The 26,116-nt window shown below is 63.1% G+C and overlaps 1 protein-coding gene across 1 annotated transcript in view; it reads left to right on the forward strand.

Moving 5' to 3' along the window:
* The window catches only part of FAM20C (FAM20C golgi associated secretory pathway kinase), a 33,436-nt gene extending 14,222 nt beyond the window's left edge, over positions 1-19,214 (forward strand). The window contains exons 4-10 of the mRNA XM_068968212.1: positions 9,958-10,050; positions 10,379-10,494; positions 16,419-16,599; positions 17,141-17,250; positions 17,408-17,489; positions 17,950-18,009; positions 18,411-19,214. Of these exons, the coding sequence (XP_068824313.1) occupies positions 9,958-10,050; positions 10,379-10,494; positions 16,419-16,599; positions 17,141-17,250; positions 17,408-17,489; positions 17,950-18,009; positions 18,411-18,660 (892 nt within the window). The 3' untranslated portion in view covers positions 18,661-19,214. The remainder of the gene's footprint in view (positions 1-9,957; positions 10,051-10,378; positions 10,495-16,418; positions 16,600-17,140; positions 17,251-17,407; positions 17,490-17,949; positions 18,010-18,410) is intronic.
* The last annotated feature ends 6,902 nt before the right edge of the window (positions 19,215-26,116 follow it).

Genomic DNA, 26,116 nt, shown 5'->3' on the forward strand with positions numbered 1-26,116 from the left:
CTGGGCCCGGGGTCTCCGCTGGGGCCCAGGCGCCGCACACGGGGGGACTCTAGGTGCGCAGGCTCCTTTTATGAAGGAGAGGGTGCGTGTGCGCGCGAGCATGCGCGTGCGAGCCCCTCCCAGAGAGTGCAGCCCTGAGCAGCTGTCCGGAGGCCCCGGGTTCCTCGGCGCCGAGGGGCGCGCACAGGCAGCAGCAGACGCAGTGCCGGCGGGAGGCCGCCTCTCGCTGAGGCCCAGCCTCCCCGCCCCCAGGCCAGCCTGGCCGCCCTGCCTCAGCGGGCCGCTGGCACCCGGGTCCCCTTCCTGCATTTACCCCTGGGAGGCCCACCCCTGCCCTGGGTGCCAGGCTGCCCGGAGCCCTGTGGTTTGCCTGCAGCCTCACGTGACCCCCACTGAGCCCTGGGTGTGGTGCTGAGGGGCTGGTATGTGACCCGTCCAGTGTCCCCGGGAAGCAGAGGCCAAGCGGAGGGGCCACCCCGCGGGTCCCGGTGGCTGGTGCAGCCCTTGTGCTGGGCCACTGCAGTCCACGGGCTTGAGGGGCTGGGGCACCATCACTCCAGCTCCACAGACGCCTGCTGGCTTGCCATGGGCCCAGACTGCGTAAGTCAGGTGACCACAGGAGTCCACTGTCTTCTCCTGCTCCCACTGGGAATCTGGAGTGATTACTAATTCCGTAACCGTTGCAGGGAGGTTGGCAGGGAGGCAGGTACACAGTGAAAGCTCAGCACAACCTGCCGAGAGTGTAGTCCTGGCCCAGCCCTGCGCCGCCCCCGTCGAGCAGGTGGGGGCCGTGCTGTCTCCCAGGCCCCCCAGCTCCTTTAGGACGCCCGCCCTAGTGGGCCACGACACGTTTCCTTGGGAGCTTCTGGAAAAGACTGTCCCCTTTGTTCAAATCAAAGCGAGCAAGTCATTCTTTCCGGAAACGCCCTCCTGCACGACGGCGCGGGAGTCTCTCTGCTTCTGTCTGGTGTTCGGGTCTCTGGACTCTGCTCCCTGGGGGTCGTCACTGTGCTGCCGTGAAAGGGGCAGAAGATGGGAAGGAGCGAAGAGACTCTGGTCCTGGTTCCCTCGTGCTGGGAAGGAGGCCACGCTGGGGGTCTCAAGAGCAGTTTGATCAGCTGGCTGTTTCTTATGCCCCGAAAGGAAATGTTGCAGGCCTGAGCTCTTAAAAAGCCTTAAGAATGACCCAGACTCTACCCCCTGTGCCAGGGAAGAGCAGCAGCATCGCAGCAGCCGCCTCGGTGCTGAATATTCGCTCCACAGTGTAGTAGACTAAGGGCGTCTTCTCTTAGATGAGGAACAGGGGCTTAAATACAGAAAGAAAAGAGCTGGGGGCCTGTGTGCACGGTTGCCGGGGAGAGCACTCGTTTCCACTCTTAATTCCATTCCTTAGTCACGTCCTCAAACCCCAGACAAGCTGGCAGAACAGTGTTTAGAGCAGAGTAGAGCTTCCTCTTTCAAGCAAATCTCCCCCTCACCCCCACCCCTTTGCTCTGGAAAGCGAGTGTCACTACCGTCCCTTTTAACGTCAGACTTGCTTTACAGTCACAGACCTTTGAATTGTTTTCAGATTGGTTTGCATGAAATCCACCTTAAGACACTTGAGTGTCTTTTGAGTTAATTATTTTGCCCAACCATAAGTGAGCGTCTTGTCCCATGTCCCACTTTGAAGAGTTGTCTCTTGGAGACCCTGGGTGGGGGGAGTGGGATTGGCGGGGGTGAAAACCCCTTGGGACCCCTGACAGCGGCCAGTCAGCGCTGGCCCCTGATGCTCTGGCCACGTGGCCTGCGGGGGCCGGCTGCTCTGTGCCTGAGTCCCATCCTCGGGTTGGTCATCCTGAGGCCCGCGCCTCCAGGAAAATCCTCCCCGACAGAGAAATAGGGTGGTAGGAGTGGACGGCAGGTGCCCGAGGTTCTAAGACAAGTGCCTTCTCCCAAACAGATGCCCACCCCCACTGCTGCTGCCAAGTCTGCTGGGTCGCTTCAGTCGTGTCCGACCCTGTGCGACCCCATAGACGGCAGCCCACCAGGCTTCCCTGTCCCTGGGACTCTCCAGGCAAGGACGCCGGAGTGGGCTGCCATTGCCTTCTCGGGGCCAGAGTTAGCAGGAGCTGCTGAGGGAGCGGCCTGCCCGCCCGCCCTGGACATCTGCCGCCGAAAACCTGATATTAAACAGCTTCATATGTCTCCGTAATGACAAGGTGGCTGCCTTCTGCTGTGTGAGTGGCAGGGAGGCTGGTTTCTGCTCCCTCGCCCGCCTGGTGCGTCTGGCAAGAAGCAAGGTCTCCCCATGGGGTTGGCCCCTGTCGGGAGCCGGAGCCTCTTCCCCAGGCGGCCTCTGCCCCAGGGCACCACCTGGCCAGCAGCAGGGTCTTCACGGAAGTGGAGGGTTAGGGCCTGAGGACGAGGCGGTCTCCAGGGCTCCTGAGCAGACTTGCCGTGCAGTCGTGTGTCCTTGGTTTGGACTCGAGAAACCAGAGGAGGGATGCGATGGAGGCAGACCTGGGGCCCAAGAAAGCTGCTCAGCCCGGAGCGGCCCCACCCCGGGGAAGCCTAGGGGGCCGGAGCGGCCCACACCCCTGAGAGAGCCTGATGGCCCGGAGCGGCCCGCACCCCGGGGAAGCCTAGGGGGCCGGAGCGGCCCGCACCCCTGAGAGAGCCTGATGGCCCGGAGCGGCCCGCACCCCTGAGAGAGCCTGATGACCCGGAGCGGCCCGCACCCCTGAGAGAGCCTGATGGCCCGGAGCGGCCCGCACCCCGGGGAAACCTAGACGGGGCCGGAGCTGTCTGCACCTCCGAGAAAGCTGAGCGGGGCCGGAGCGGCCCGCACCCCTGAGAGAGCCTGATGGCCCGGAGCGGCCCGCACCCCTGAGAGAGCCTGATGGCCCGGAGCGGCCCCACCCCGGGGAAACCTAGACGGGGCCAGAGCGGCCCGCACCCCTGAGAGAGCCTGATGGCCCGGAGCGGCCCGCACCCCGGGGAAACCTAGGGGGGCCGGAGCTGTCTGCACCTCCGAGAAAGCTGCTCAGCCCGGAGCGGCCCACACCCCGGGGAAACCTAGGGGGCCGGAGCGGTCTGCACCTCCGAGAAAGCTGAGCGGGGCCAGAGCGGCCCACACCCCGGGGAAACCTAGGCGGGGCCAGAGCTGTCTGCACCTCCGAGAAAGCTGAGCGGGGCCAGAGCGGTCCCACCCCGGGGAAACCTAGACGGGCCCGGAGCAGCCCGCACCCCGGGGAAACCTAGGGGGCCGGAGCGGCCCGCACCCCTGAGAGAGCCTGATGGCCCGGAGCGGCCCGCACCCCGGGGAAACCTAGGCGGGGCCGGAGCGGCCCGCACCCCTGAGAGAGCCTGATGGCCCGGAGCGGCCCGCACCCCGGGGAAACCTAGGGGGCCGGAGCGGTCTGCACCTCCGAGAAAGCTGAGCGGGGCCGGAGCGGCCCGCACCCCGGGGAAACCTAGGCGGGGCCGGAGCGGTCTGCACCTCCGAGAAAGCTGAGCGGGGCCGGAGCGGTCCCACCCCGGGGAAACCTAGGCAGGGCCGGAGCTGTCTGCACCCCGGGGAAACCTAGACGGGGCCGGAGCGGCCCGCACCCCTGAGAGAGCCTGATGGCCCGGAGCGGCCCGCACCCCGGGGAAACCTAGGGGGCCGGAGCGGTCTGCACCTCCGAGAAAGCTGAGCGGGGCCGGAACGGTCCCACCCCGGGGAAACCTAGACGGGGCCGGAGCGGCCCGCACCCCTGAGAGAGCCTGATGGCCCGGAGTGGCCCGCACCCCGGGGAAACCTAGACGGGGCCAGAGCGGCCCGCACCCCTGAGAGAGCCTGATGGCCCGGAGCGGCCCGCACCCCGGGGAAACCTAGGCGGGGCCGGAGCGGTCTGCACCCCGGGGAAACCTAGGCGGGGCCGGAGCGGCCCACACCCCGGGGAAGCCTAGACGGGGCGGGATTGGTCCCCACCCCTGAGAAAGCTGGAAGTCTTGGACGAGGTGGAGTGGTCCATGCCCCCAAGAGAACAGAATGGGGCTGGAGTGATCCACACCCCAGTCCCTGGGGGGGTGTGACCTACTCAGGCCCTAGTTTGGGGTCCTGTTCCCCAGAACTGCAGGACACAGCCCCCCGTGGCCCCAGCGCCTGAAAGAAGGGGGGGCCTACCCAGAGGCGGTGGGGAGACAGGAGCTGCTGGGCTCTGCGGTCTGCGGACTCCCCCCACCCTGCCACCTCACCCGGGAGGGGACCCAGTCAGACTGCCTGCGTCCGAGCCCCAGCGGTGCGAGCCCGTGTGGGCGCAAGCTCTGGCGGCCGCCCTGGGCCCCGGAGAGCTCCGCGGAGGCGGCTCTGCCATCAGCAGCTTACTCATCAACCACAGAAGAGGCTCGGGGGCTGGGGAGGCCCGCGGGAGCCCCGCGCTGCTGTGCCCCGGACGAGTGGGCCCAGCAGGGGCGGCTCCCCGCGCGCCGCCGCCTCACCAGCCCTGGGATGCCCACGTTCCCACCCTATGTGCGGCAGGCCCCTCTGTCTGGGCCTCAGCTTCCGGGCTGAGTTTAGGCACCTCGGGGCCCTCAGCACAGACGGGACGCAGGAAGGCCGTGTGACGGCTGTGTGTGCCCTGAGCGGTCGCAGTTGCTCTTTTTCCAGAGTGTGACCTGACGATTAGTTGCCCTCTCTCCCGCTCACCGCGTGGGAGTGCGTGGCCCCATCCCACTCTGCACAGGCTGGCGGGGTGGGGCCAGGGTCCGTGGGGCTTTGCTCCCCCTGCAGGCATCCCCCCTGAGCCATCACACCTGCCACACTTCAGAGGGCATCAAGGATACACACGCTCCGTCAGCCTGGCGAGGGCGGCAGCCAGGGCGGGCCTGGGTGGGCAGAGCTTCCCCGCCAGTGTTCCTCCCAGACATCCAGTGCAGAGGGGCCCGCCCCGCCCAGTGCAGCCCCAGCCTCGCGTCTCAGCCCGGGGCCCCGTGCACTGGGGCCCCTCTGTTCGCGAGCTGGACGCCCTCACTGGCTGTGTCCTGTCTACAGGGTGGGGGACACTTCGCGTCACAACCCAGGGAGTGTGCGCACAGAAAGCGCGCAGCAGGGCACTCTGCTCGGAGGAAGAGCCAGTCAGACGCTGGCTTTTGTTCCTTCACAGATTCTGGTCATGAGCTGCCAATTTACTCTATTTTTAACCGAAGCAAAAGTTCTCTGTTTTCCCACAAGTTGAGGAAGGCTGAGATGCTGATGGTAACAGTGGGGACAGTCAGAGTCTGCTTCTCTGCGGAGGGGACGGTGGTCCGGCAGCGGCTCTGGGGGCACCACGGTGAAGCCTGTGGGCTGGGGCAGCACCTCGCAGAAACTAGATGCACCCCCGGGGGGCACGTCCCCCTCCGGGAGCCAGGACCTTTCTTGGGGACACGGGGACGGTTTGTGCTGCCGACCCTCTGGGGCTGTGGCCCCTTCTCCTCTGTGAGCAGACACCTGACCAGGTGGCTGGGGGCCAGCACCCTCGAGCCTCACTGTGCCAGGAGGTAGTTCTGATCTCTGAGGAATACGGATCTTCAGGCCCCACAACTGGAGGCATGTCTGACTTTGGGGCCCAGAAGGAAGAGCCTGGGACTGGGTCAGACCCCAGCTCCTGACCAGGGCCCGCCGTTTCCAGCTGCGTTTCTGCAGACGATCTGTGTCATTAAAACAAGGACAGGGGGCATCCCTGGCAGTTCAGCGGCTAGGACTCCATGCTCCCAGAGAAGGGGGTTCGATCCCTGCTTGGGGAACTAAGATCCCACCTGCCTCTCAGCCCAAAATCAAAAACAACCAGAAAACAGGGACAAGGATCAGAGCCTTGAGAGGCTGCCCAAGGATGAATCGTGCAGCCCAAGGAGGGCCCACGAGGCTTCTTTGGAAACAGAGGCGCCTTCTCTCAAAACCTTCTGCGTCATTTCTTAAAAGTGTGGTGGTTTCAGCATGCCCAGATCTGGAGGAAACAGACCGAATTTCACAGCCTTTCCAGGGTTGCCAAACCCTCGTGTCTTTTGTGCTGCTGCGGTGTTGCCAGAGATTCTCTATTCGCTTCCTGATGCTGCTATAAAAAACGATCCTAATTGTAGCGGCTTAACGCCACACAGCCCTGGTCTCTTACGGTTCTGGAGGTCTGAATCTAACATGGGTCTGTGGGTTGTGGGCTTCCAGAGACTCTGGAGGGAGCTGGCTTTCTGCTGAGGGGCGCTGGAGAAGGCAACAGGTCACCTCCCAGAGCCTCTGCCTTCAAAGCCATCAGTGTTGGCTCCCCTGCCTTCACGCCTCCCTGCGCCTCCCTCTTTTAAAGACTCTTGATGATGTTGGGTCCGTGGAGATAATCCAGGATAATCTCTGCATCTCAAGATCCTGAACTAGATCACATAAGAGAGTTCCTCTTTCCATCTAAGGTAGCATATTCATAGGTTCTAGGGATTTAGGGCACAGATTTCCTGGGGGAGGTCAGCGTAGTAGTCGGTCTCACTTCAGTCTGTGCAACCACAGTCGGGTGTCACTGTGCTTTCTTCTGAGCTCAGAGAAGCCCCTCCAAAGGCAGGGGCGTGGCTGTGGTCCTCTGGAATGGCAGGGGGGAGGGGCACGCCTGCGGCCCGGAGCACCGGCAGGGTTTCACAGGCCTGGGGTCTGAAGGCGTCGGGGTGCCCTGCAGAGCCTGCTCTCCGGTGGCCTTGGGGCTTCACGTGACACTCTAAGGCCTCCTCGCTTCCACCAGCTCCTGCCTGTCTGCGCCTTCTCACCCCAGTCACCATCGCCAAGGCCCTCTTTGACTCCAGCGGCCACCTAACCCCATGGTTTGCCTTATTCCCCAGTTGCTGTTTTACCAAGAAGTCAGCCCTAAAGCTTTCATTTCTCTGCCGCGCAGGCCCCAGGCCGGGGTGCCGGGCTGACCTCCGAGGTAGTGTGGGAGCTCCCGGTGCTGACTGCTGCCTGTGGGGGTGGGCCCCAGGAGGCTCCTCTGGCCCCTGGTCCCAGCAGGGGGAGGCTGCCGTAAGCCCCAGTCCCTCCCAGTCAGCAGAGGAGGAACGCTGATCTCCACCCCCCACCTCAGGGTGCGGCCCGGGGGCCCAGCCAGCCCCCACTCTGACAGCACCGCCTGTTCACGTCCTCATGCCCCTCTTCCGAGGAAAAGGCCTGTGATGGGCCTCGCCCCACACCTCCCCCCAACACCTGAAGGAAGGAGAGGCTGCCTAGCCACCTGGCTCAGCCGAGTCCACTCTCCCGCCCGGTGCACTGGGCTCAGTACTTTTCCAAAGCACCTGCTGCTCCCCTGCGCAACCCGGGAGGTGGCGGTGGAGTGGGCAGGCAGGCGAGGAAAGAAGTCCTGGTCTCCCCAGAGGGGCGGCCCTGGCCCCGGCTTCCCACGGACGCTCCCGGGTTGTGCCCGGCTCAGCAGCGGGGCCCTGGACACGCCAGCATCCACCACCCGCCCCCAACGCACACACAGCCCTGAGCCCTGCGATCTCCTCTCAGGCCTGGGCTGCTGGAAAGGGCATCCGGCAGGGGGTAGGCAGAGCTGCCTTCCTGTGGATGGCCCGACAGAGGTCACTGGAAAACCCTGCGGTGGGAGACGGGAAGGAACAAGGAACTGTTCTGGAACCTGGTCACAGAGCCTCCAGGAAGCGTCTGGTCTTCTCCCAGAGCTGTGGGCTCAGAGCCACCTGCTTTCCAGGTGACCTCTCTAGGGTGAGCCAAGGTCAAGGAAAGGGAACAAAGGCAAAAGCGGTGGTGGTGGCGGCGGCTGAGGTCGGAGGTCCTGCTGAGCCGCGCCGGGCTGGGGAGGGCAGTGCAGGCCGCTCCCAGCAGAGTCAGTGACCGGAGCCCCGGGGCGGGGTGGGGGGCCCCAGGGCGGGGTGGGGGGCCCACTGCAGCCCATGATTTTAAAGGGCTCTGGGCCACAGGCTGGCAGTGAGTTCTGACGTACTTTCCAACAAAAATAATTCTTAATTCCACAACAGACTGAAAAAATAGAAGGCCAGGGACGTGTGGGGTGGGGTTTGCAGGCGACTGGAAGACGCCGCCTCTCGGAGGGGGCCGCCCTGGGGTCTGCATGCTCCAGGCACACAGAGGGTCTGCAGAAAAGAAGCCTGCTAAAATCCGCACCACCCCTTTTCCAGGTAAACTCTGGAGAACCAGCGCTGTGTAGACAGTGCTCGGCTCAACCAGGGACTTGAGTCAGCTGCCACTTCCAGCCTCAGAAGTGCCCAGCCCGCCAGCAGCTGCAGACACAGGGCTGTGGGAGGCTTCCAGTGAGGGAGCCACACTTATTTGGTTTGAACCACAGCGTCTTCTGAAAAAACTGACTTGCCAGCGTTTAAAATCAGGGTTTTCCACCAAGAAACGCGGACTCGGTCTCCATGAAGTCTCAGGATCTTCGCTAGTGTGGCCTTCCCTTCCGCTGGGCACCCTGCAGCCCGCGCCCCACGTGCCAGCCCCTTCCAGGGTCTGTTATGGAGAAACCCGCGCCCGGGGACGAGGCGGCCTGCACCTGGGCCACCAGCAGCCATCCCTGGGGTACCCTGTGCTTCTCACAAAGGGCCCGGGCAAGGCCAGGCTGACCCAGCCAGAGCCCTGTCCTGGCCAGCGTTACCCCTGCTGGAACTGTGGGCAGTGGTCTGTTGCCAGTCACAAGCTGGTTCCTGGAAAGGCTGATTCAGGTGACGTTCTGGAAGCGTGGAGGAAGGGGTGTGTCCTGCCAGGCGCTCTGAGAGCACAGGGAGTGAGGTGCCCTCCGGTGGACGTGCGCCCTGCCGGCCTGAGCCTCACATCCCGAGGGTGGCCGTGTGGTCCCAGCACCTGCACGCCAGCAGGGCCGTCGGGAGGCTCCGGGGGCTCTGGCCGAGCCCTGCTGCGTACCGGGGAGGAAGGCCTCGGACAGGGGAGCAGGCTGGGGAGCGTCACCAGGAAAAACACGCTGCATCTCCTGGGCTGGCGTGTTCCAGGCCGCCCGAGGGGAGGTGTGCGCCAGGCCACAGGAGGCCCAAGTTCCCAGCTCGGGGAAAAGTCGTGACCTTTGCAGATTCTTGCAGTTTGAGGGCTGTGCTTCCTCCCTGGTGGTGCCTCCTGGAGAGAGGGTCCCGGTGGTGGAGGCGGGCCTGGAGCACACTGGATCTCATCCAGGGAGGGAGGGTGTTCAGTCCTGCTAGCCCTCAGACAGGGAGCAGGTGTCCCCACGTGTGAGGCCAAACACCAGCCATCGCTGTGTTTGCAGGGTGACTGACGTTCACAGGGTGACATCTGCCCTTCAGCGCCGTCCTGCGTGTGGCCTCCTGCATGTGGCTGGGTTGGGGGCTGTCTGCTGCTCACGGGGGTGCCCAGGACATCAGAGCCGTGGGCTCCCGGAGCTCCTCAGTCCTCCCGTCTCGGGGGGACGTGGGGCCCAGGCAGGGCCAGGCCCTGCTCCCTCACCACATGCGCCCATGGAGATGGGGCGGCCGGCCCGGCGGGGCTTCCCGGGGCCCAGGATGTGAGGGACGGGCTGGCCACGCTCGCTGTGGGTCAGGGGAGGCTTGGGGAAGAGCCGCCTCCAAGGAAGAGGCAGCAGACCGCGGTGAGAGCTCAGCTGGCAGGGCTCATGCGTGCAGAGCCCGCTGTCCGCTGTGAGCCCCGTGGGCGAGGCTGCAGGCCTTGTCAGAGCCTTCAGGGTGCTCACGCGCACTCTGTAGGACTCTTACCCAACTCCGAATTCCTTCGACTGAAGACTCCTTTCATGCTGGGAGCTGCAGGCTGGTGGGGACGGGAGGCTGACTGAGCTTGAGGAGACTCCAGGAAGGCAGGATAGCGGACCGGACACCTCGGAGCAGGGCCCTCCCCTGACTACGTTTAACACTCACTCCCAGGATTCCTGGGAGCCTGACAGTCAGCTCCTTGGAGCTGGCACGAGCTCCACACCCTTCCACTGGGAGGATTTCTCCCTGCAAACTGCTTCTGTCTCGTCCTGTTCTCTGCAGGCAAACGAGAGAGCAGGAGACGCCTCCCGACTTCTTCTACTTCTCGGACTACGAGAGGCATAATGCGGAGATCGCCGCCTTCCACCTGGACAGGTGAGCCCCCGCGGGCGCCCCGCACCATTGCCGCCGCAGGCGCGGGCTGCTGTGACCTGGCCGTCAGGAACAGGGGCCAGAAGACTCGGGGTGTCAGCTTCTCTGACAAGACCCAAGATCGCGAGTCCCGCAAACGGCCCTTCCCTTGGTGGCCCCGGGTCTGGGGCAGCTCTGCGGAAGAGGACAGACCCCTTTTGGGCTCGGTGGGGCCCCTGGCTTCTGGGGAGGAGTGGAGGTTGGGGGCTGACAGGGGAGAGCAGGTCCATTCAGATCCGGTGGAGGGCCCAGAGACCTCAAGTGAGGATGCCGCTCCCTGTCCTTCCACCAGGATCCTGGATTTCCGCCGGGTTCCTCCTGTGGCCGGCAGGCTGGTCAACATGACCAAGGAGATCCGGGACGTCACGAGGGACAAGAAGCTGTGGAGAACTTTCTTCATCTCCCCAGGTGACCCCCCTCCCCAACGAGCTCCCTGCCCGGGTGACCTCCTTCCCCAGGTGACCCCCTCCCCGGGTGACCTCTCTCCCCGGTTGACCTTCTTCGCCAGGTGACCCTCCCCGGGTGACCCCTCTCCCAGGTGACCCCCCTACCTGGGTGATCTCCTTTCCCGAGTGACCCTCCTCCCCAGGTGACCCCCTCCCCGGGTGACCCCTCTCCTGGGTGACCTCTTTCCCGGGTGACCACCTCCCCGGGTGACCTCCTTCCCCAGGTGATCTCCTTCCCCGGGTGACCCTCCTCCCTGGGTGACCCCCTCCCCGGGTGACCCCCTCCCCGGGTGACCCCCTCCCCGGGTGACCCCCTCCCCGGGTGACCTCCTTCCCTGGATGACCCCTCCCCAGGTGACCTCTCTCCCAGGTGACCCCCTTCCCGGGTGACCCCCTCCCCAGGTGACACCTCCCTGGGTGACCCCCCTCCCCTATGACCCCCTCCCCTGTGGCCCCCTCCCCGGGTGACCCCCTTCCTGGGTGACCCTCCTCCCCAGGTGACCCTCCTCCCCAGGTGACCCCTCTCCCCGGGTGATCTCCATCCCCAAGTGACACCTCCCTGGGTGACCTCTCTCCCTCGTGACCCTTCTCCCCTGTGACCCTTCTCCCCTGTGACCCCCTTCCCAGGTGACCCCCTCCCCAGGTGACCCCCTTCCTGGGTGACCCTCTCCCCGGGTGACCTCCTTCCCCGGGTGATACCTCCCTGCGTGACCCCCCTCCCCTGTGACCCCCTCCACGGATGACCTTTCTCCTGGGTAACCCCCCTCCCCGGGTGACCCTCCCTCCCCGGGTGACCTCTCTCCCGGGTGACCTCTCTCCCTGGTGACCCCCTCCCCTGTGACCCCCTTCCCGGGTGACACCTCCGTGGGTGACCTCTCTCCTGGGTAACCCCCCTCCCCGGGTGACCACCCTCCCTGGGTGACCTCTCTCCCTCGTGACCCTCCTCCCCTGTGACCCCCTTCCCAGGTGACCCCCTCCCCGGGTGACCCCCTTCCCAGGTGACCCCCTCCCCGGGTGACCTCCTTCCCCAGGTGACACCTCCCTGGGTGACCCCCCTCCCCTGTGACCCCCTCCACGGGTGACCTCTCTCCTGGGTAACCCCCCTCCCCAGGTGACCCTCCTTCCCCGGGTGACCACCCTCCCTGGGTGACCTCTCTCCCAGGTGACCTCTCTACTGGGTAACCCCCCTTCCCGGGTGACCACCCTCCCTGAGTGACCTCTCTCCCTGGTGACCCCTCCCCTGTGGCCCCCTCCCCTGTGACCTCACCCCGTGACCTCTCCCCTGCACCTGGAGCGGCCTGGCTTCAGCACTGTGTCTGCGTCGCCCCAAGTCTCAGAGCTGCCAGGTGGTCTTTGTCGTTCCTGACTCCGCCCCTGGGCTGCGGGTGATGTTGCTGCTGCCAAAGGCTGGGGCGAACTCCCAGCCTCCTGGGAAGCCATCTCCAGGTGGTGCAGCCAGAGCGGCCCTCCGTTCTCTGGACGCCCCCAGATTAAAAACACCCCGGAAAGACCCTCACGTGGCTCAGGGCCCTGCGGCCGCCCTCTCCTCTGTGGAGCGCTGGACACAGAGTGGGGCTTCCCCTGGTCCCTGGAGGGTTGGCACTGCCCCGCCCTCGGGCCTCTGCCCACTCCAGGTGCATAAGGTCCTGACTTCGTGGTGCCACCCTCCAGCACACACACGAAGGAGGGTCAGGCTCAGCGGGGTGGTCTGCCCGCTTGCGTCAGATCTAATCCTCAGGGCTCCCTTCCTGACCACCCCTTTGGGGCCGGGCGACCCCTCCTGAGACTGGACCCCGAGGAGCCCCTCCTACATCCTGCGGCCTTTGTCACTTGCATTTCGTCTTGGAACATTTTGCATTGTCCCAGTGACGCTGGCACAGCGGAGTAGAGTGACCCAGCTGGGCCACCAAGACCCCACAGAGCAGGGCCCCGGCCCCCGACCCTGCAGGGATGCCTCAGCCATGCCAGGCACCCACCCAGCCAGTCCACACAGACAGAGTCCACTCGCCAAGTCCAAAGATCCGCTGGCCCAGAAGCCCCTCCCTTGTAGGTCAGCGCGCGTCTCGGCCGCGTGATGAGCTGGTCAGAACTGAGGCCCACAGCCCTCGCTCCGTTAAGGCCATCTCTGCCACGCAATGCTCGCGGTTCCTCCTCTCCGAGCCCACAGAGAGGAGAGCAGGACGGGACCCCCGAGGCGAGAGGGCTCCATCCCCCTTGAACGAGTGTCTGGCCCACGTGACAATGCCGAGGGCCCGAGCTAGAGCCTTGTTGGGAGGGTCTCTGAGGTTAGGCCTGTGGGGCGTGGGCCCACCTCGGTCACGTCCAGGGGACGCAGCCTCACCCAGCCCCCGGTGGCCCCCCGTCCCCACACCCCGGCTTTAAATGGTTTAGTTGCCGCTTGGAGTCTGAGCAGTTTCGCTACACCTGGAAGCATCCTCACAGCGAAGGTGACTGGTCCATCCTCAGAGTCCCCTCCCAGCCCTGCGCCCGCCAGGACGGCCGTGGCCCGCCTTCTGTCTGGACGGCGCTGCTTCTGCCAGCCCCTCGCTGCGGGGAGGCGCCGGGCGGCTGTCTCTCCCGCCGCGGCGTCACCCTGAGTGCCGGTTCTGCGGCCTGTCCCATGTTTTCTCTTTCGTTTCTGAACCGGTCGATGAGCCCGAGCAGAAGGGACAGAGTAGTTTGTCGCAAGGAAGCGGAGGGACTGAAGTCTGAAATCCCAAGAAACGGACACGAATCAAGCAGTCTCTCTGCTGGGTCTCCCGCTTGGGCCCAGGGGCCTCCTAGCTGCGCCCCTGCTGTGTTCCCTGAGCTCAGTTGTCCTACGGAGGTTTGTAAACGAGCAAGGGCTCCTTTCCACGGTCAGCAGACAGTCACTTGCTGTCTAGGTGGGTGATCTGAGATGCAGGCATCCCACGCCGCTCTCGCACCCGTCCACACCTGGGACCGGGTCTCTGTCATCCTCGCCGATGCTGGCATCCATCGGCGGGCGCTGACACCCCCCTCGCCCTGAGCCACGCCGTCGCTCAGCCTGGCCAGTCCCAGAGGCAGGACCCGTGGGGGTCCCGGCTCCTGGCCACTCTCCCGGTCCTGTGGGTCCCCGCCTGGATGTGCTCCTGCTCCCTGTCCAGGAGCCGCCGGCTCTGGGCTCAGCTCCGCCTGCTGCTGCTGACACCCACCCTCTCCGCCCAGACTGTTTCTGTTCCCACCGCCTCTGCTCCGTCAGCCAGATTTCTCCCCGAAAGCCTTGGGAAGCGTTTGGTTTTCTCTTAAGCAGCAGCTAACAGGAACCAGCTTTGATCTCACTAGAAAATGAGGTCTGTTCAGATTCGTTTGGAGTGTTTCTGCTTTGCTGGCATTTCTGCGCCTGTCGCGGGTGTAAAAGCTGCAAAGGCCGAACTTTGCCGGAGGCGCCAATCCACGCCACTGCCTCCAGCCTCAGGGCCCTGAGTAGCCCTGCTCTTGGGTCCGTCAAAATGGGGGAGACGTGTGCAGCCTGCAGAGGCTGGGGAGCCTGGTGGGCTAAGAAGTGGGAGTGGCCAGCCAGCTGGGGGCAGCGTCAGCCAGGGACAGCGTCAGGCGGGGGGCGGCTGAGTCCCCGTCACCACAGGACTGAGTGGGGCCAGCGGCCAGGCCCGCGTCTGCCGTGTGACACCTTTCTCCCACTTTCCCGGTGACTCTGTCGCCGCGCGTCTCATCCCGAGGTCAGCCCGCATTGTGCAGGTCTAGGCCATGGGGGGCAGGGTGCGCAGGGGGGCGTGGCAGATGGGGAGAGGGCGCGGCGTGCGCCCCCCAGCCCCTCCTGCCCCTCCCCGCCACTCAGCCAGCTTTATGCCAGCTCTTCCCCACACTGGCTGGGGGCTGGCGGGGTGGTCCCTGGGCCTCTGCTACTCTGTGGCCAGTGTCCAGTCTCCTGCCAGGGGCCAGACGGGTTTCCCAGAGCAGACAGACCCCTCCCCAGCAGCCCTGCCCCTTGTGACACCCCACGCACACCCTCGGGGCCTCTGAGATGGGCAAGGACTCACCCCTCCTGCCAGCAAAGCCCCAAAACATTCAGGGGAACCGGCCTGGATTCTCCGGGACCCTCAGGCTGGCAGGCTGGGACCCCCTGATCTTCACCGAGACCAGGGCCAGGGAGCTTGTCTCGTTGGAGTCCTCAGGTCCTCCCCGCCGTCTGGCCCGCTGCCCTGAGCTGCCCTGGGCATCACTGTCAAGAGGAACGGGCACTGCCTCCCCGAGCCCAGCCACTCCACGCCTGTCCTCTCTGCTCCCCGGGTCAGGAGCTGCACAGCCCCCTGTTCAGGGACGGAGGCTCAGAGGAGTGAGGGCCCGGCCCCCCACGGGGCTGCAGAGCGGAGCAGTGAGAGGCCACAGGCTGGAGGAGCCCCACCCTGACGCCCCCGCGCAGGCCGGGTTTCTGACGGGGAGAAGGCTGTGGGCCCGGGAGATGCCTCTCTCTTCACTTGACTCCATCTAAAGTCAGCTTAGGCTCAGAGGTTACAGACACGAATTCCAGGGCTCGGAGAGGATTTTCCTCCTGAAAACAGGCCGAGATTAAATCATGTCGACACAAGAGACCTCAGGCTGAGCCCAGTCTGCAGCAGCGGCTGCAGGATCCTGAGGTGCAGGGCGGGGGCGGGCAGGCTTTGCTGTTGGCAGGGCGGGGGCCGGTGCGGAGGGGCCACGGGCTTGGGGCTTGTTTCCCCCACAAACAAAGGCAGTGACGGAGCGCAAGAACGCGGTTCCATAGGTAGGCACAGGCTCAGACACGCCCGCCGCCCAGCACGAGGCGCTTCGCGACTCTCCTCCTGTGGGGACGTGACCCACACGTCTTGGGTCCAGTGTCTGAAGTGTGCAGTTAAGTGGTTTTTAGGGCATTCTCCGTGTTGTGCAGCAGGCCCCACTGATTCCAGGGTATTTGCTCACCCCGAAAGAAACCATCACTGTTCAAAGCCACCCCAGTCTCCCCTCCTCTCGGCTCTGAGAGCCGCCAGCTTCCGTTCAGTTCGTCTCCTGCCAGGGTCTCGTGCGCACGGTGTCTGGCTTTGCCCACAGTGTTCGTGGCTCATCCATGCGGTGTTCCACTTCATTCCTTCTGTGGCTATATGCTGCTCCATGTTACGGGCAAACCACGCTGCCTCTGGGGGTGGTCTGCTGGGAACACCTCTGTCAAGGGTCTGCGTGGACGTGTGTCTTCCCTTCTCTCGGGTGTGTGCCTGGGAGTGGGGTGGCCAGATCACCGGTTCTGGGTCCAACTTTCTGACTGTTTTTCACAGCAGCTGCACCACTTGACATTCCCACCACAGCTGCATCAGGGTGCAGCCAATTTCTCCACACCTTCAACCACACTGGTACTATCTGTTCTTTTGATCAAAACTGTCCTAGTGGGTGAGAAACTGCGGATTTGATTTGCACTTCCCGGATGACTCACGGTGCCCAGCATCTTTCCCCGTGCTTGTTGGCCATTACTATATATTCTTTGGAGAAGGATCCTTGAACTCCTTTGCCCATTTATAGATTGGGTTATTTATCTTTTTATTACTGAGACGGAAGGGTTCTTGTGCGAATACTGGGTGCTTATTCGGTCATGATTGCAAGCATCTCCCCCATGCTGCCTCTCCTTGGAATGAGGGCCTTTTGCAAACCACTGAACAGAACCTCCACAGACCCCAGACCTAGTTTGGAGGGTGATGAGGAAGAACCCAGACTCTAATCCGAGCTCTGCGTCCCAAGCTTTGTGGCCCCGTCTGCGACGCGGGGCTGGAGCAGGTGGCTGAGGTCCAGGGTGAGGCCGTGGGCGGGCCCCGCCCAGGGAGGGAAGACGCAGACGCAGTGCCAAGTCGCAGACCCCACCTGCGGGCCCCTGCTGACCGCCCCCTCCGCCCGCAGCCAACAACATCTGCTTCTACGGGGAGTGCTCGTACTACTGTTCCACGGAGCACGCGCTGTGCGGGAAGCCGGACCAGATCGAGGGCTCACTGGCCGCCTTCCTGCCCGACCTGTCCCTGGCCAAGAGGAAGACCTGGCGGAACCCCTGGCGACGCTCGTACCACAAGCGCAAGAAGGCAGAGTGCGTTGGGGGCGTGCTGGGCCGGGGACTCTGGAGTCCTGCCTCCCTGGGGTCTCGGGAGGGCTGGCTCCCACCCGAGCTGCTGTAGAGAACGAGCCCCAGGGTCTTGTCCACAGCAGACGGTGTGAGGAGCCGCAGGGCTGTGCTTGAGGCCGCAGATAATCAGAAAGGGCCCCTCACGCAGGGACTGGGTGCCACCTCCCCCCCGGGTCTCTCCACAACTGGACGAGGCCTCAGATCCCTTCCCCCCTTGAGAGAGACGCTGTCCCTCCAGCTGTGGAGACGTCCTCGCGAGTGAGCTGTCCCGGCCTGTCCACACACGTGGCCTCTGGGTGGTGTGGTTTAGTCGCCTCCCAGCCCCGTGCTCCTCCCAGCCCCCGTTAACGCAGCCTCTGCCCACCGCAGAGATCCTTTTCTCACTCGGTCCCCCGGCTGCCCTGTGGATCCGCGGTCCTGAGCCAGGCAGCCCCAGGCCCCAGGAGGTGGTTTGGGCCTCCTTGTCATAGAGGAGCCCACCATTCGGATGCCGGGTCCCCTGCAGGTGGGAAGTGGACCCTGACTACTGCGAGGAGGTGAAGCAGACTCCGCCCTACGACAGCAGCCGCCGCATCCTGGACGTCATGGACATGACCATCTTCGACTTCCTCATGGGTATGTCCAGGGCCCCCGGCCTGCCCAGCGAGCGCCCAGCTCAGGCCCAGCCGCCGCGGCCGTGCTCATGCTCAGTGCTCCCCGCGCGGAGGCCGGACGGGGAGGGAGGGCGCGCCTCCGAGCCTCACGCAGGCTCCCAGCAGGCTTGTCCCCACAGGGAACATGGACCGCCATCACTACGAGACCTTCGAGAAGTTTGGGAACGACACATTCATCATCCACTTGGACAACGGGAGAGGGTGAGTCCTCCCAGGCGCCACGAGGGGCCAGCTGCCCCGGCCCAGACACACCGGCGGGCGGGCGCTCCGTGAGCGCCCCAGAGCAGGCGTGTATGCAGGCCTCAGGCCCTCCGCGGGTCAGAGCAGCAAGTACCTGGACGCCTCGGGGGAGTCAGCTCTGGGCACCTAGGCAGTGTGTGGGGCCCTCACGCCCAGCTGTAAAAGACACCCCTGCGGCTGGATCCGAGGCTGCCCTGCCCTCGGGCCTTGTCCACCCGGCCCGGCCAGGGCCTCTCACTGTCGAGCTCCCGCTCAGTCCAGCAGCCAGAGGGTGAGACGGGCTGTGTTCACCTGCCTCACCCGAGGCCCTGCGTCTGGGCTGGGGACAGCAGGAGACAGGCCCCGGCGGGCCCCAGGGGCAGCCCGGCAGCTCTGCCCAGGTGCCCCCGCCCGCTCCCCAGCTCTGCCCTTCTTGCCCCAGGTTTGGGAAGCACTCTCACGACGAGCTGTCCATCCTGGTGCCTCTACAGCAGTGCTGCAGGTAGGGCCCTGCCCGTGCAGACGCCCCAGCCCAGCGCCCCCGCAGCCCCAGGCTGGACCGAGCCTTTCCACCCCGCCGGGCGCAGTGCCTCCTGGGACGGCTCCCTGTCCGCACCGAGCAGAGGAAGACCCGAGGCCCCCGCCCCCAAGCTCCCCTCATGTGACTCCCGAACCCAGCCCCTCCCTTTAACAACCAGGGAGACAGGCCGTAGGGCCCAACCTCCTGCTCCGCGTCCCCCTGGCCCAGAGACGGAGCCGAGCCACGGCTGTCTCCCGCCCCACTCCCGCCAGAAAGGACGGGGCCTGCCAGACTCCCCTGCGAGTGGGACCCTCCCCAGCGCCCTTGAAACAGGCCGGAGCAGGCTCCGCCCTGGGCGCCAGCCTGACCTTCGTCTCTGGCAGGATCCGGCGGTCCACGTACCTGCGGCTGCAGCTCCTGGCCCAGGAGGAGCACCGGCTGAGCCTGCTGATGGCCGAGTCCCTGCTCGCGGACCGCGTGGCCCCCGTGCTGTTCCAGCCGCACTTGGAGGCGCTGGACCGGCGGCTGCGCCTCGTGCTCCGGGCGGTCGGGGTCTGCGTGGAGAAGGACGGGCTGCGCAGTGTCGTGGAGGACGACCTGGGCCCCGAGCACAGAGCCGCGCCTGGCAGGTAGTGAACGCGGGCCGCGGCCAGGCCAGCCGCCCGGGACCCAAGCCCACACAGGGCAGACAGGCTGCCGGGGCAGGCGCCTCGCTTCAGACCCGGGCAGCCAGGGGCGCACCCTGTGCCCACGGACAGAGGCGGCCTGGTGGCAGGCCAGCACCCTTTTGTATGGAAAGGAAGCCTTTACTTACGATTTTGTATTTATACCTGGTGTAAATGTACATACATAGAGACGTTATCTGTACAGACCCTGACCACCCCGCAGGCCACACTGTGGGCCACCCAGCCGGTCCAGATGGTCCTGAGAAGGGCTCCCACTCTGGACCAAGCTCGCAGCAGAAACTCTCCTCCCTTCCCGGGGCCACGGGAGGCTCCCGAGGCCCTCACGGACTTGCGTCAAGGGATGGACAGCGCGTGGGTTTCAGGCGAAGTGAAGGACCAGCGGTCCCCCAGGCACCGCGCAGTCCTCAGAGCACCGTCTGGAGCCGGTGCACGTGTGACCAGTCCTGCAGCTGGCTACCTTCGAGGCATTTCCGTGGAATAGTTTGCAATGTGGTAAAAGTGCAATAAAGATGAGGCAAGTATGTGCTCGGGCCTCACTGGCATCTGGGTCCCTCATTTCCTGCTGCCCAGTGGCCTGTCCACCCTTGGGCATGGCCAGTATCCGGCCTGGAAGGAGGGGGTGCCTGTCCCATGCCTGGTGTGGTCGCTTCCAGGGAACTGAGTGCAGCTCCCAGAGTCTCTCCAGGGCTGGCAACACATGGGCGCCGTGCTCACCTGCAGGAGCTGGCACGCACTGGGGCTGAGCCAGGGGTGGCTGGAGAGACCCAGCCCCCCAGGGCCCCGCAGACAGACGCAGGGGGCCAGAGCGCTTCCTGCAGGCAGGCCGGGCCCTGGAGGAGCCTGCCGGCCAAGGGCTTGCCTGAGCCTCGTGTTCTTCGAGCAGAGAAATCACAGCCCCTCAGCTGTCCCCGCAAGTGTCCCGGGCATGCAGATGGGGGCCACGTGGACACTCGGGGAGGAGACGGCCATCCGCAAGGTGGGAGAGAGGACCCGCCAGAGACTTGGCCTGGGCTTCCAGTTCCCAGGACACAGGGAGGAGCCTGCGTCTCAGCCGCCCCGTCCGCGGTGTTCCGGCCCAGCGGCCTTTGAGCCCCCACCCAGAGCTTCCCCGCACGTCAGAACTCCCTGAGCTGGACACAGAAGGAGAAGGGAGCGGGGCGGGGGGTCTGCTCTGGGGGTGACCAGGGGGAGCAGGGCCAAGGCTGTGGTGGCTACACGTGTTTAGGTTCATGCTCCCCCCAGTAAGAGTCTCTCCGGATCCAGAGTCACCCCCGCTTTGGGCGGAGAGGGACACTCAGAGAAAGATTCCCTCAGCCATGGAAGGCCCCTCCCCAGAGGGCAACGTCCCCTCCATTCCTCAAAGTGATGGCCATGCTGAAGGGGCACACTTGGGGGACATCTCCTACCCCCCAAAGAGCACACAGCCTCACCAAGAAGGCCCTGAGCTCCGCAGAGCTGCCCAGGGGGCCAGAGCTGGGCAGCAGGTAAGCCCTGGAGACAGCTTCGCTCAGCCTCAGCGCAGCGGGGACAGAGGGCCTCAGTCCGGGACCAGCTGGGAGCCCAGCGCGGCTGGAGGTGGGGCCAGCCGTCCAAGGGGCAGGTGGGGGCGGGTGGAGTTCCCAGTGAAGACGGGCTGGGGGGTCTCCAGCCCACCTGAGTTGACAGGAGGCTTGTGAAGACTGGGTGGTGCACAGTCAGACCCCAGAGGAGCTTCACTGCAAGAGGCTCCCGAAGAGTCTGGTGGACACCCATCCGGTAGGACAGGGCCTCATCCTCTCACCGCAGGAGGCAGTGCTCAGAGGCTCGGAGCTGGGGCAGGCCCCTGAAGCCTCCCGGAAGCCGGGGGGTGAGGCTGGACAGATGGGCCTGCAGCAGACTGTGCAAACACACCCTGAGGGCCTGCAGATGCCTCTTGGTGGGCTTCGGACGGGGAGGAGGTCAGGACACAGGGGAGCGGCAGGGGGCCCAGCCCCCATGTGCCCGTGAAAGCCACAGAGCGGGCTCAGACCCGGGAAGACCAGGACTGAGGAGCCCTCCTCACGGTGAAGACAGGCCTAGGGGCCCGGCCGTGCTGAGCTTCCCAGCCACGGCCATGTCAGCACTCGGCGCCGTTTCCCTCAGGAGGATGTGACGCAGCTGAAAGGCAGGGGGCCCAAGGCCTGTCTCGGGTAGGGAGATGGGAGGGTAAAAAAGAAAAGGGGGCGGGGGAGGGGAGTTATGAGACTTACAAAATAAAACGTCTGCGTTTAGAAACATGGAGATAACGTGCAAACAAGACAGGACAGCCCAGCACACCCAGGACGGTGAGCACACAAGCGATCTCTCTGGGCCTTTGTTTCAGGAACAGGGGTGAGGTGGGCAGGGGTCCACCCTTTTCCTGATCTGATCGGTAATGTTATTTGACTTTTGAAACTGGGTCTGTCTATTCAGTCAGTTCGGTCCTTCAGTCATGTCCGGCTCTTTGTGACCCCATGACTGCAGCGTGCCAGGCCTCCCTGTCCATCACAAACTCCCGGAGTCCACTCAAACTCATGTCCGTTGAGTAGGTGATGCCATCTAGCCATCTCATCCTCTGTCGTCCCCTTCTCCTCCCACCTTCAATCTTTCCCGGCATCAGGGTCTTTTCTAATGAGTCAGCTCTTCGCATCAGGTGGCCAAAGTGTTAGAGTTTCAGCTTCAGCATGAGTCCTCCAATGAATATTCCTATGATTTCCTTTAGGATGGACTGGTTTGATCTCCTTGCAGTCCAAGGGACTCTCAAGAGTCTTCTCCAACACCACAATTCAAAAGCATCAGTTCTTCAGCACTCAGCTTTCTTTATGGTCCAACTCTCACATCCACACATGACCACTGGAAAAACCACAGCTTTCACTATATGGACGTTTGTTGGCAAAGTAATGTCTCTGCTTTTTAATATGCTGTCTAGGTTGGTCATAGCTTTCCTTCCAAGGAGCAAGTGTCTTTTAATTTCATCTTTTAATTTCAGCTACAGTCACCATCTGCAGTGATTTTGGAGCTCAAAAAAATAAATAAATAAAGTCTCTCACTGTTTCCATTCTTTCCCCATCTATTTGCCATGAAGTGATGGGACCAGATGCCATGATCCTAGTTTTTGAATGTTGAGTTTTAAGCCAGCTTTTTCACTCTCCTTTTTCATTTTCATAAAGAGGCTCTTCAGTTCCTCTTAGTTTTCTGCCATAAGGGTGGTGTCATCTGCGTATCTGAGGTTATTGATATTTCTCCTGGCAATCTTGATTCCAGCTTGTGCTTCCTCCAGCCTGGCATTTCACATGATGTACTGTGCATATAAGTTAAATAAGCAGGGTGACAGTATACAGCCTTGACCAATATACTACTTTCCCAATTTGGAACCAGTCCATTGTTCCCTGTCTGGTTCTAACTGTTGCTTCTTGACCTGCATACAGATTTCTCAAGAGGCAGGTAAGGTGGTCTGGTATTCCCATCTCTTTAAAAATTTTCCACAGATTGTGATCTACACAAAGATTTTAGCATAGTCAATGAGAAAGAAGTAGATGTTTTTCTGGAACTCTCTTGCTTTTTCTATGATTCAGGGGATGTTGGCAATTTGATCTCTGGTTCCTCTGCCTTTTCTAAAGCCAGCCTGGACATCCAGAAATTCACAGTTCATGTACTGTTGAAGCCTGGCTTGGAGAATTTTGAGCATTACTTTGCTAACATGTGAGATGAGTGCAACTGTGCAGTAGTTTGAACATTCCTTGGCATTGCCTTTCTTTGAGATTGGAATGAAAACTGACCTTGTCCAATCCCGTGGCCACTGCTGAGTTTTCCAAATTTGCTGGCATATTGAGTGCAGCACTTTCACAGCATCATCTTTCAGGATTTGAAACAGCTCAACTGGAATTCCATCACCTCCACTAGCTTTGTTTGTAGTGATGCTTCCTAAGGCCCACTTGACTGCATTCCAGGATGTCTGGCTCTAGGTGAGTGATCACACCGTCATGGTTATCCAGGTCATTAAGATTTTTTGGTACAGTTCTTATGTGTATTCTTGCCACCGCTTCTTAACATCATCTGCTTCTGTGTTAGGTCCACACCATCTCTGTCCTTTATTGGGCCCGTCCTTGTTTTCCTCTATTCTTGGCACTGATCGCTGAGGAAGGCTTTCTTATCTCTCCTTGCTCCTCTTTGGAACTCTGCATTCAAATGGGCATATTTTTCGTTTTCTCCTTTGCCTTTCGCTTCTCTTCTTTTTGCAGCTATCTGTGAGGCCTCCTCAGACAATCGTTTTGCCTTTTTGCATTTCTTTTTCTTGGGGATGGTCTTGATCACCACCTCCTGTACAATGTCATGAACCTCTGTCCATAGATAACCAGGCACTCTGCCACATCTAATCCTTCAGATCTATTTCTCACTTCCACTGTATAATAGTAAGGGATTAGATTTAGGTCATACCTGAATGGTCTAGTGATTTTCCCTACTTTCTTCAATTTAAGTCTGAATTTGGCAATAACAAATTCATGATCTGAGCCACAGTCCGTCTATTACTTTGATATAGATTCAAATAGCAGATAAAGCTGCTGGACGGGAGGAGGGACGGGGGCAGGGCTGAGCTGTGAGCTGGGCGAGGGCCCCCTGCCTGGTCCTGTGTGCGTCTCAGCGCGGCTATGCAGGAAATCTGAATTCCAATGTGCCCTGTTCACCATCTGAACCGATGCCCAGCCGGGTGAAGGGACTTCCCCAAATTATTGTCGGAGTGCCTGACGCCTGGGACTCAGACTGCTGCAGCGGAGGGGGGCGGTGCCGAGGGGGCAAGGGAGGCAGAGGACGTCGTGAACAGGCCAGGAGAGGCTTTCAGTTAAATCCCTCTCTGGGAAGCCGGCTTCCCCACGACATTTGGGCGGCATGTTTGGTCCACAAGTGTTACAGGACACCACCTGCCACAGGGCCACAGAGACAGTGGCAAGAATTCAACCATGGTTGAAAAAGCAAATGGGGGGTAATCCACACAAAAGCCCTCCTCAGTCAGCCTGGGAGCTGGCTATGTGGAATCAAAGGGCAGGAGACAGTGGTCACCTGAGGGCAGAGAGCACTTCCTGAGCTACGCGCGTTGAGTGGACGAGTCAGCCAGCATCTGGGTGGGGAGGCGTGCGCGGCCCCTGCACCCTGGGTCTGAGGGGTGCAGTGTGTCCGGGCGGCTGCAGAGATGCAGGTGGGGAGCCCAGCGTCTCTCCCGGCCCCGCCCACAAGCCTGAGACAGAGGACAGGGAGGCCCCTGGAGAGGGAGGCCCCGGCCCTGCCCAGAGCCTCCCCACTGGGGAGCAAGTCAAGTGTGCAGTTCTTGGGAGCAGCCCCCCAAAGGCCACTGGATTCAGGGGCCCAGGCTACCCTCCCAGGGTCCTGCCCAGTCCCCCCAGAAACTCCCTCAACACACTGCCCCAGCCCTCACCCAGATGGAACAGAAGCAGAGGAGCCCAGAAGTCTGGAGGCAGAAGGGGCTTGGACGAACCCCGCCTTGGTCAGGAGAGCCCATGTTGGGGGTCCCCAAGTGCACAGAGGGTCTTTCTTACCTTTTTGAAAATTGGGGTACAGTTGCTTTTAGCGTGTTAGTTTCTGCCGTACGACGGAATCGGCTGTGTGAGTGTGCTCACAGATGCCCGACTCTGTGACTTCACGGACTAGAGCCTGCCCCTCTGCTGGTGGAATTTTCCAGGCAAGGATCCCCTCCTGGACCTCCCCCGCCCCACACTGCGCCGAGCGCCGTGGAGCACCGAGCTGGGCTCCCTGCGTGGACGGCAGCTTCCCGCCAGCGGCCTGTTTCACACGTGGCCGTTCACGTGCGGCAGTCCAGTCTCCTGACTCTTCCCACCCCCTTCCCCTCCTGTCTCTCCCCTCCCCCTCCCTCTCCAGCCCAGGTCCACTTGTTGTTCCAGACCCCTGGGTCCTTCTTACTCTGCTTGGAGCTGCCGTTCAGGAGCAGGGGTTTGCGGGCTGGCTGGGGGCTGGGAACCGTGTTCACCCCCCAGGGAGGTGGCTCCCAGCCTGCAGCTTAAACGGGATAAGAGGGGGCCTACGGCAGCAGGGGGCCTGTGGGGCCACAGTGGGCCGCCCAGGTCCAGAGCAGCCCCGCTGGGTTGCGGGGGCTCGGATCGGCCGCCCCCCTCACCAAGGCCTGAGCTCTGTCCCGCCCCTGCTCCAGGCTGCAGCCCCCCAGCTACACTCGGTTGGACGTGCCCTGGGGTCACTGTCATCCTGGGGGAGCCTAGGAGGCCGCGACGGGCACACTGCGCCTGGCTCCCCTGCACCATCTAGAGGAGACCCTGAGAAAAGCAAGAGCAGCCTCGGGCAGAGACGGCCGGAGTCTGGCCTGGGAAGCGCCCGCCCGACACCTGCGTTCACGATCAGAGTCCAAGGCCTCAGCAGCAGCGACCCGCAGTGCTGGCCCGATGGGCCCCTCGGCCTGGTGAGCTGTCAGCAGGCCCTGCCCGCCGTGGGGCCTGGAGCGGGCCGGCTGCCCGTTCAGTGACCAGGGCTCGGGGGCCCGCCAGACCCCAGGGCAGGCCCGGAGCCGGGGGAGGTGGCCTTGCCGCCCTTTTGTCAAGGACCCAGAGCAGCTCCCGGGTCAATGCGTCATTCTTCAGCGAATGTTGAACAGGAGTTCTGTGCACTGGTAACTATGTCAGCACCGAAGAAGGAGAGGACAGGATTTACATGGAGGGCTGAAGGGCCCTGGCCTTCCTGGAGCTTCTAGAAGTACTGTCTTCAGCAGCCCTGGGCCGTGGCCCCTCTTCCCCCCGGGGGCTGTGGGCCCTGCCCCACCCTTCTTTTGTTCTGACCTCGGGCGCTGCCCAAACGCCCCCTCCTGGAAGGCCTCCTGACCTCCCGCCTGGCGACGGCGGTGTGTTCCCCCACACCCCCTCCCACGGCAGATCGCCTGTTTCTGAGATCGGTCCCACTTCGCACCAGACGGGGCCATGTGAGGACTAGGGGTGCGGCCTAGCACCCCAGCAGCTCCGCCCGCTCAGCCCCCCGCTCAGTGGCCCAGCCACCCCCCACCCTGAGCCCCTGCTTCCGCAGGGCCGCCTGCCCCTCAGCCCCGAGCCCAGGCCTTTCCGACCCGAGCCCACGCAGACCCCACGGCCGGGCCCCAGGGCTCCCACTCCCCTGTGCGTGGCCCCTGCGGTCTCGCCTCCTGGGATTCAGGCCTGGCGAGCCCCCTCCCGAGAGGAGTCCAGATTGGTGAGGCTGAGAGGACCCTGGAGGGGCAGACGGTCGCTGCCACAGCGGAGCGACAGGGCACGGCGGGTCCTCTCTCCACCTTTGCAGAGGGGGACGGCTTCTGTCTGTGAGATTTTCTATTCTCAACCATTTTGTCCTTTATGAACCTTCTGTAACAAACACAACTTTTAATTACAAAATACAAA

This window comes from Capricornis sumatraensis, chromosome 3 (assembly GCF_032405125.1).
Source record: "Capricornis sumatraensis isolate serow.1 chromosome 3, serow.2, whole genome shotgun sequence".
Lineage (NCBI taxonomy): Eukaryota > Metazoa > Chordata > Mammalia > Artiodactyla > Bovidae > Capricornis > Capricornis sumatraensis.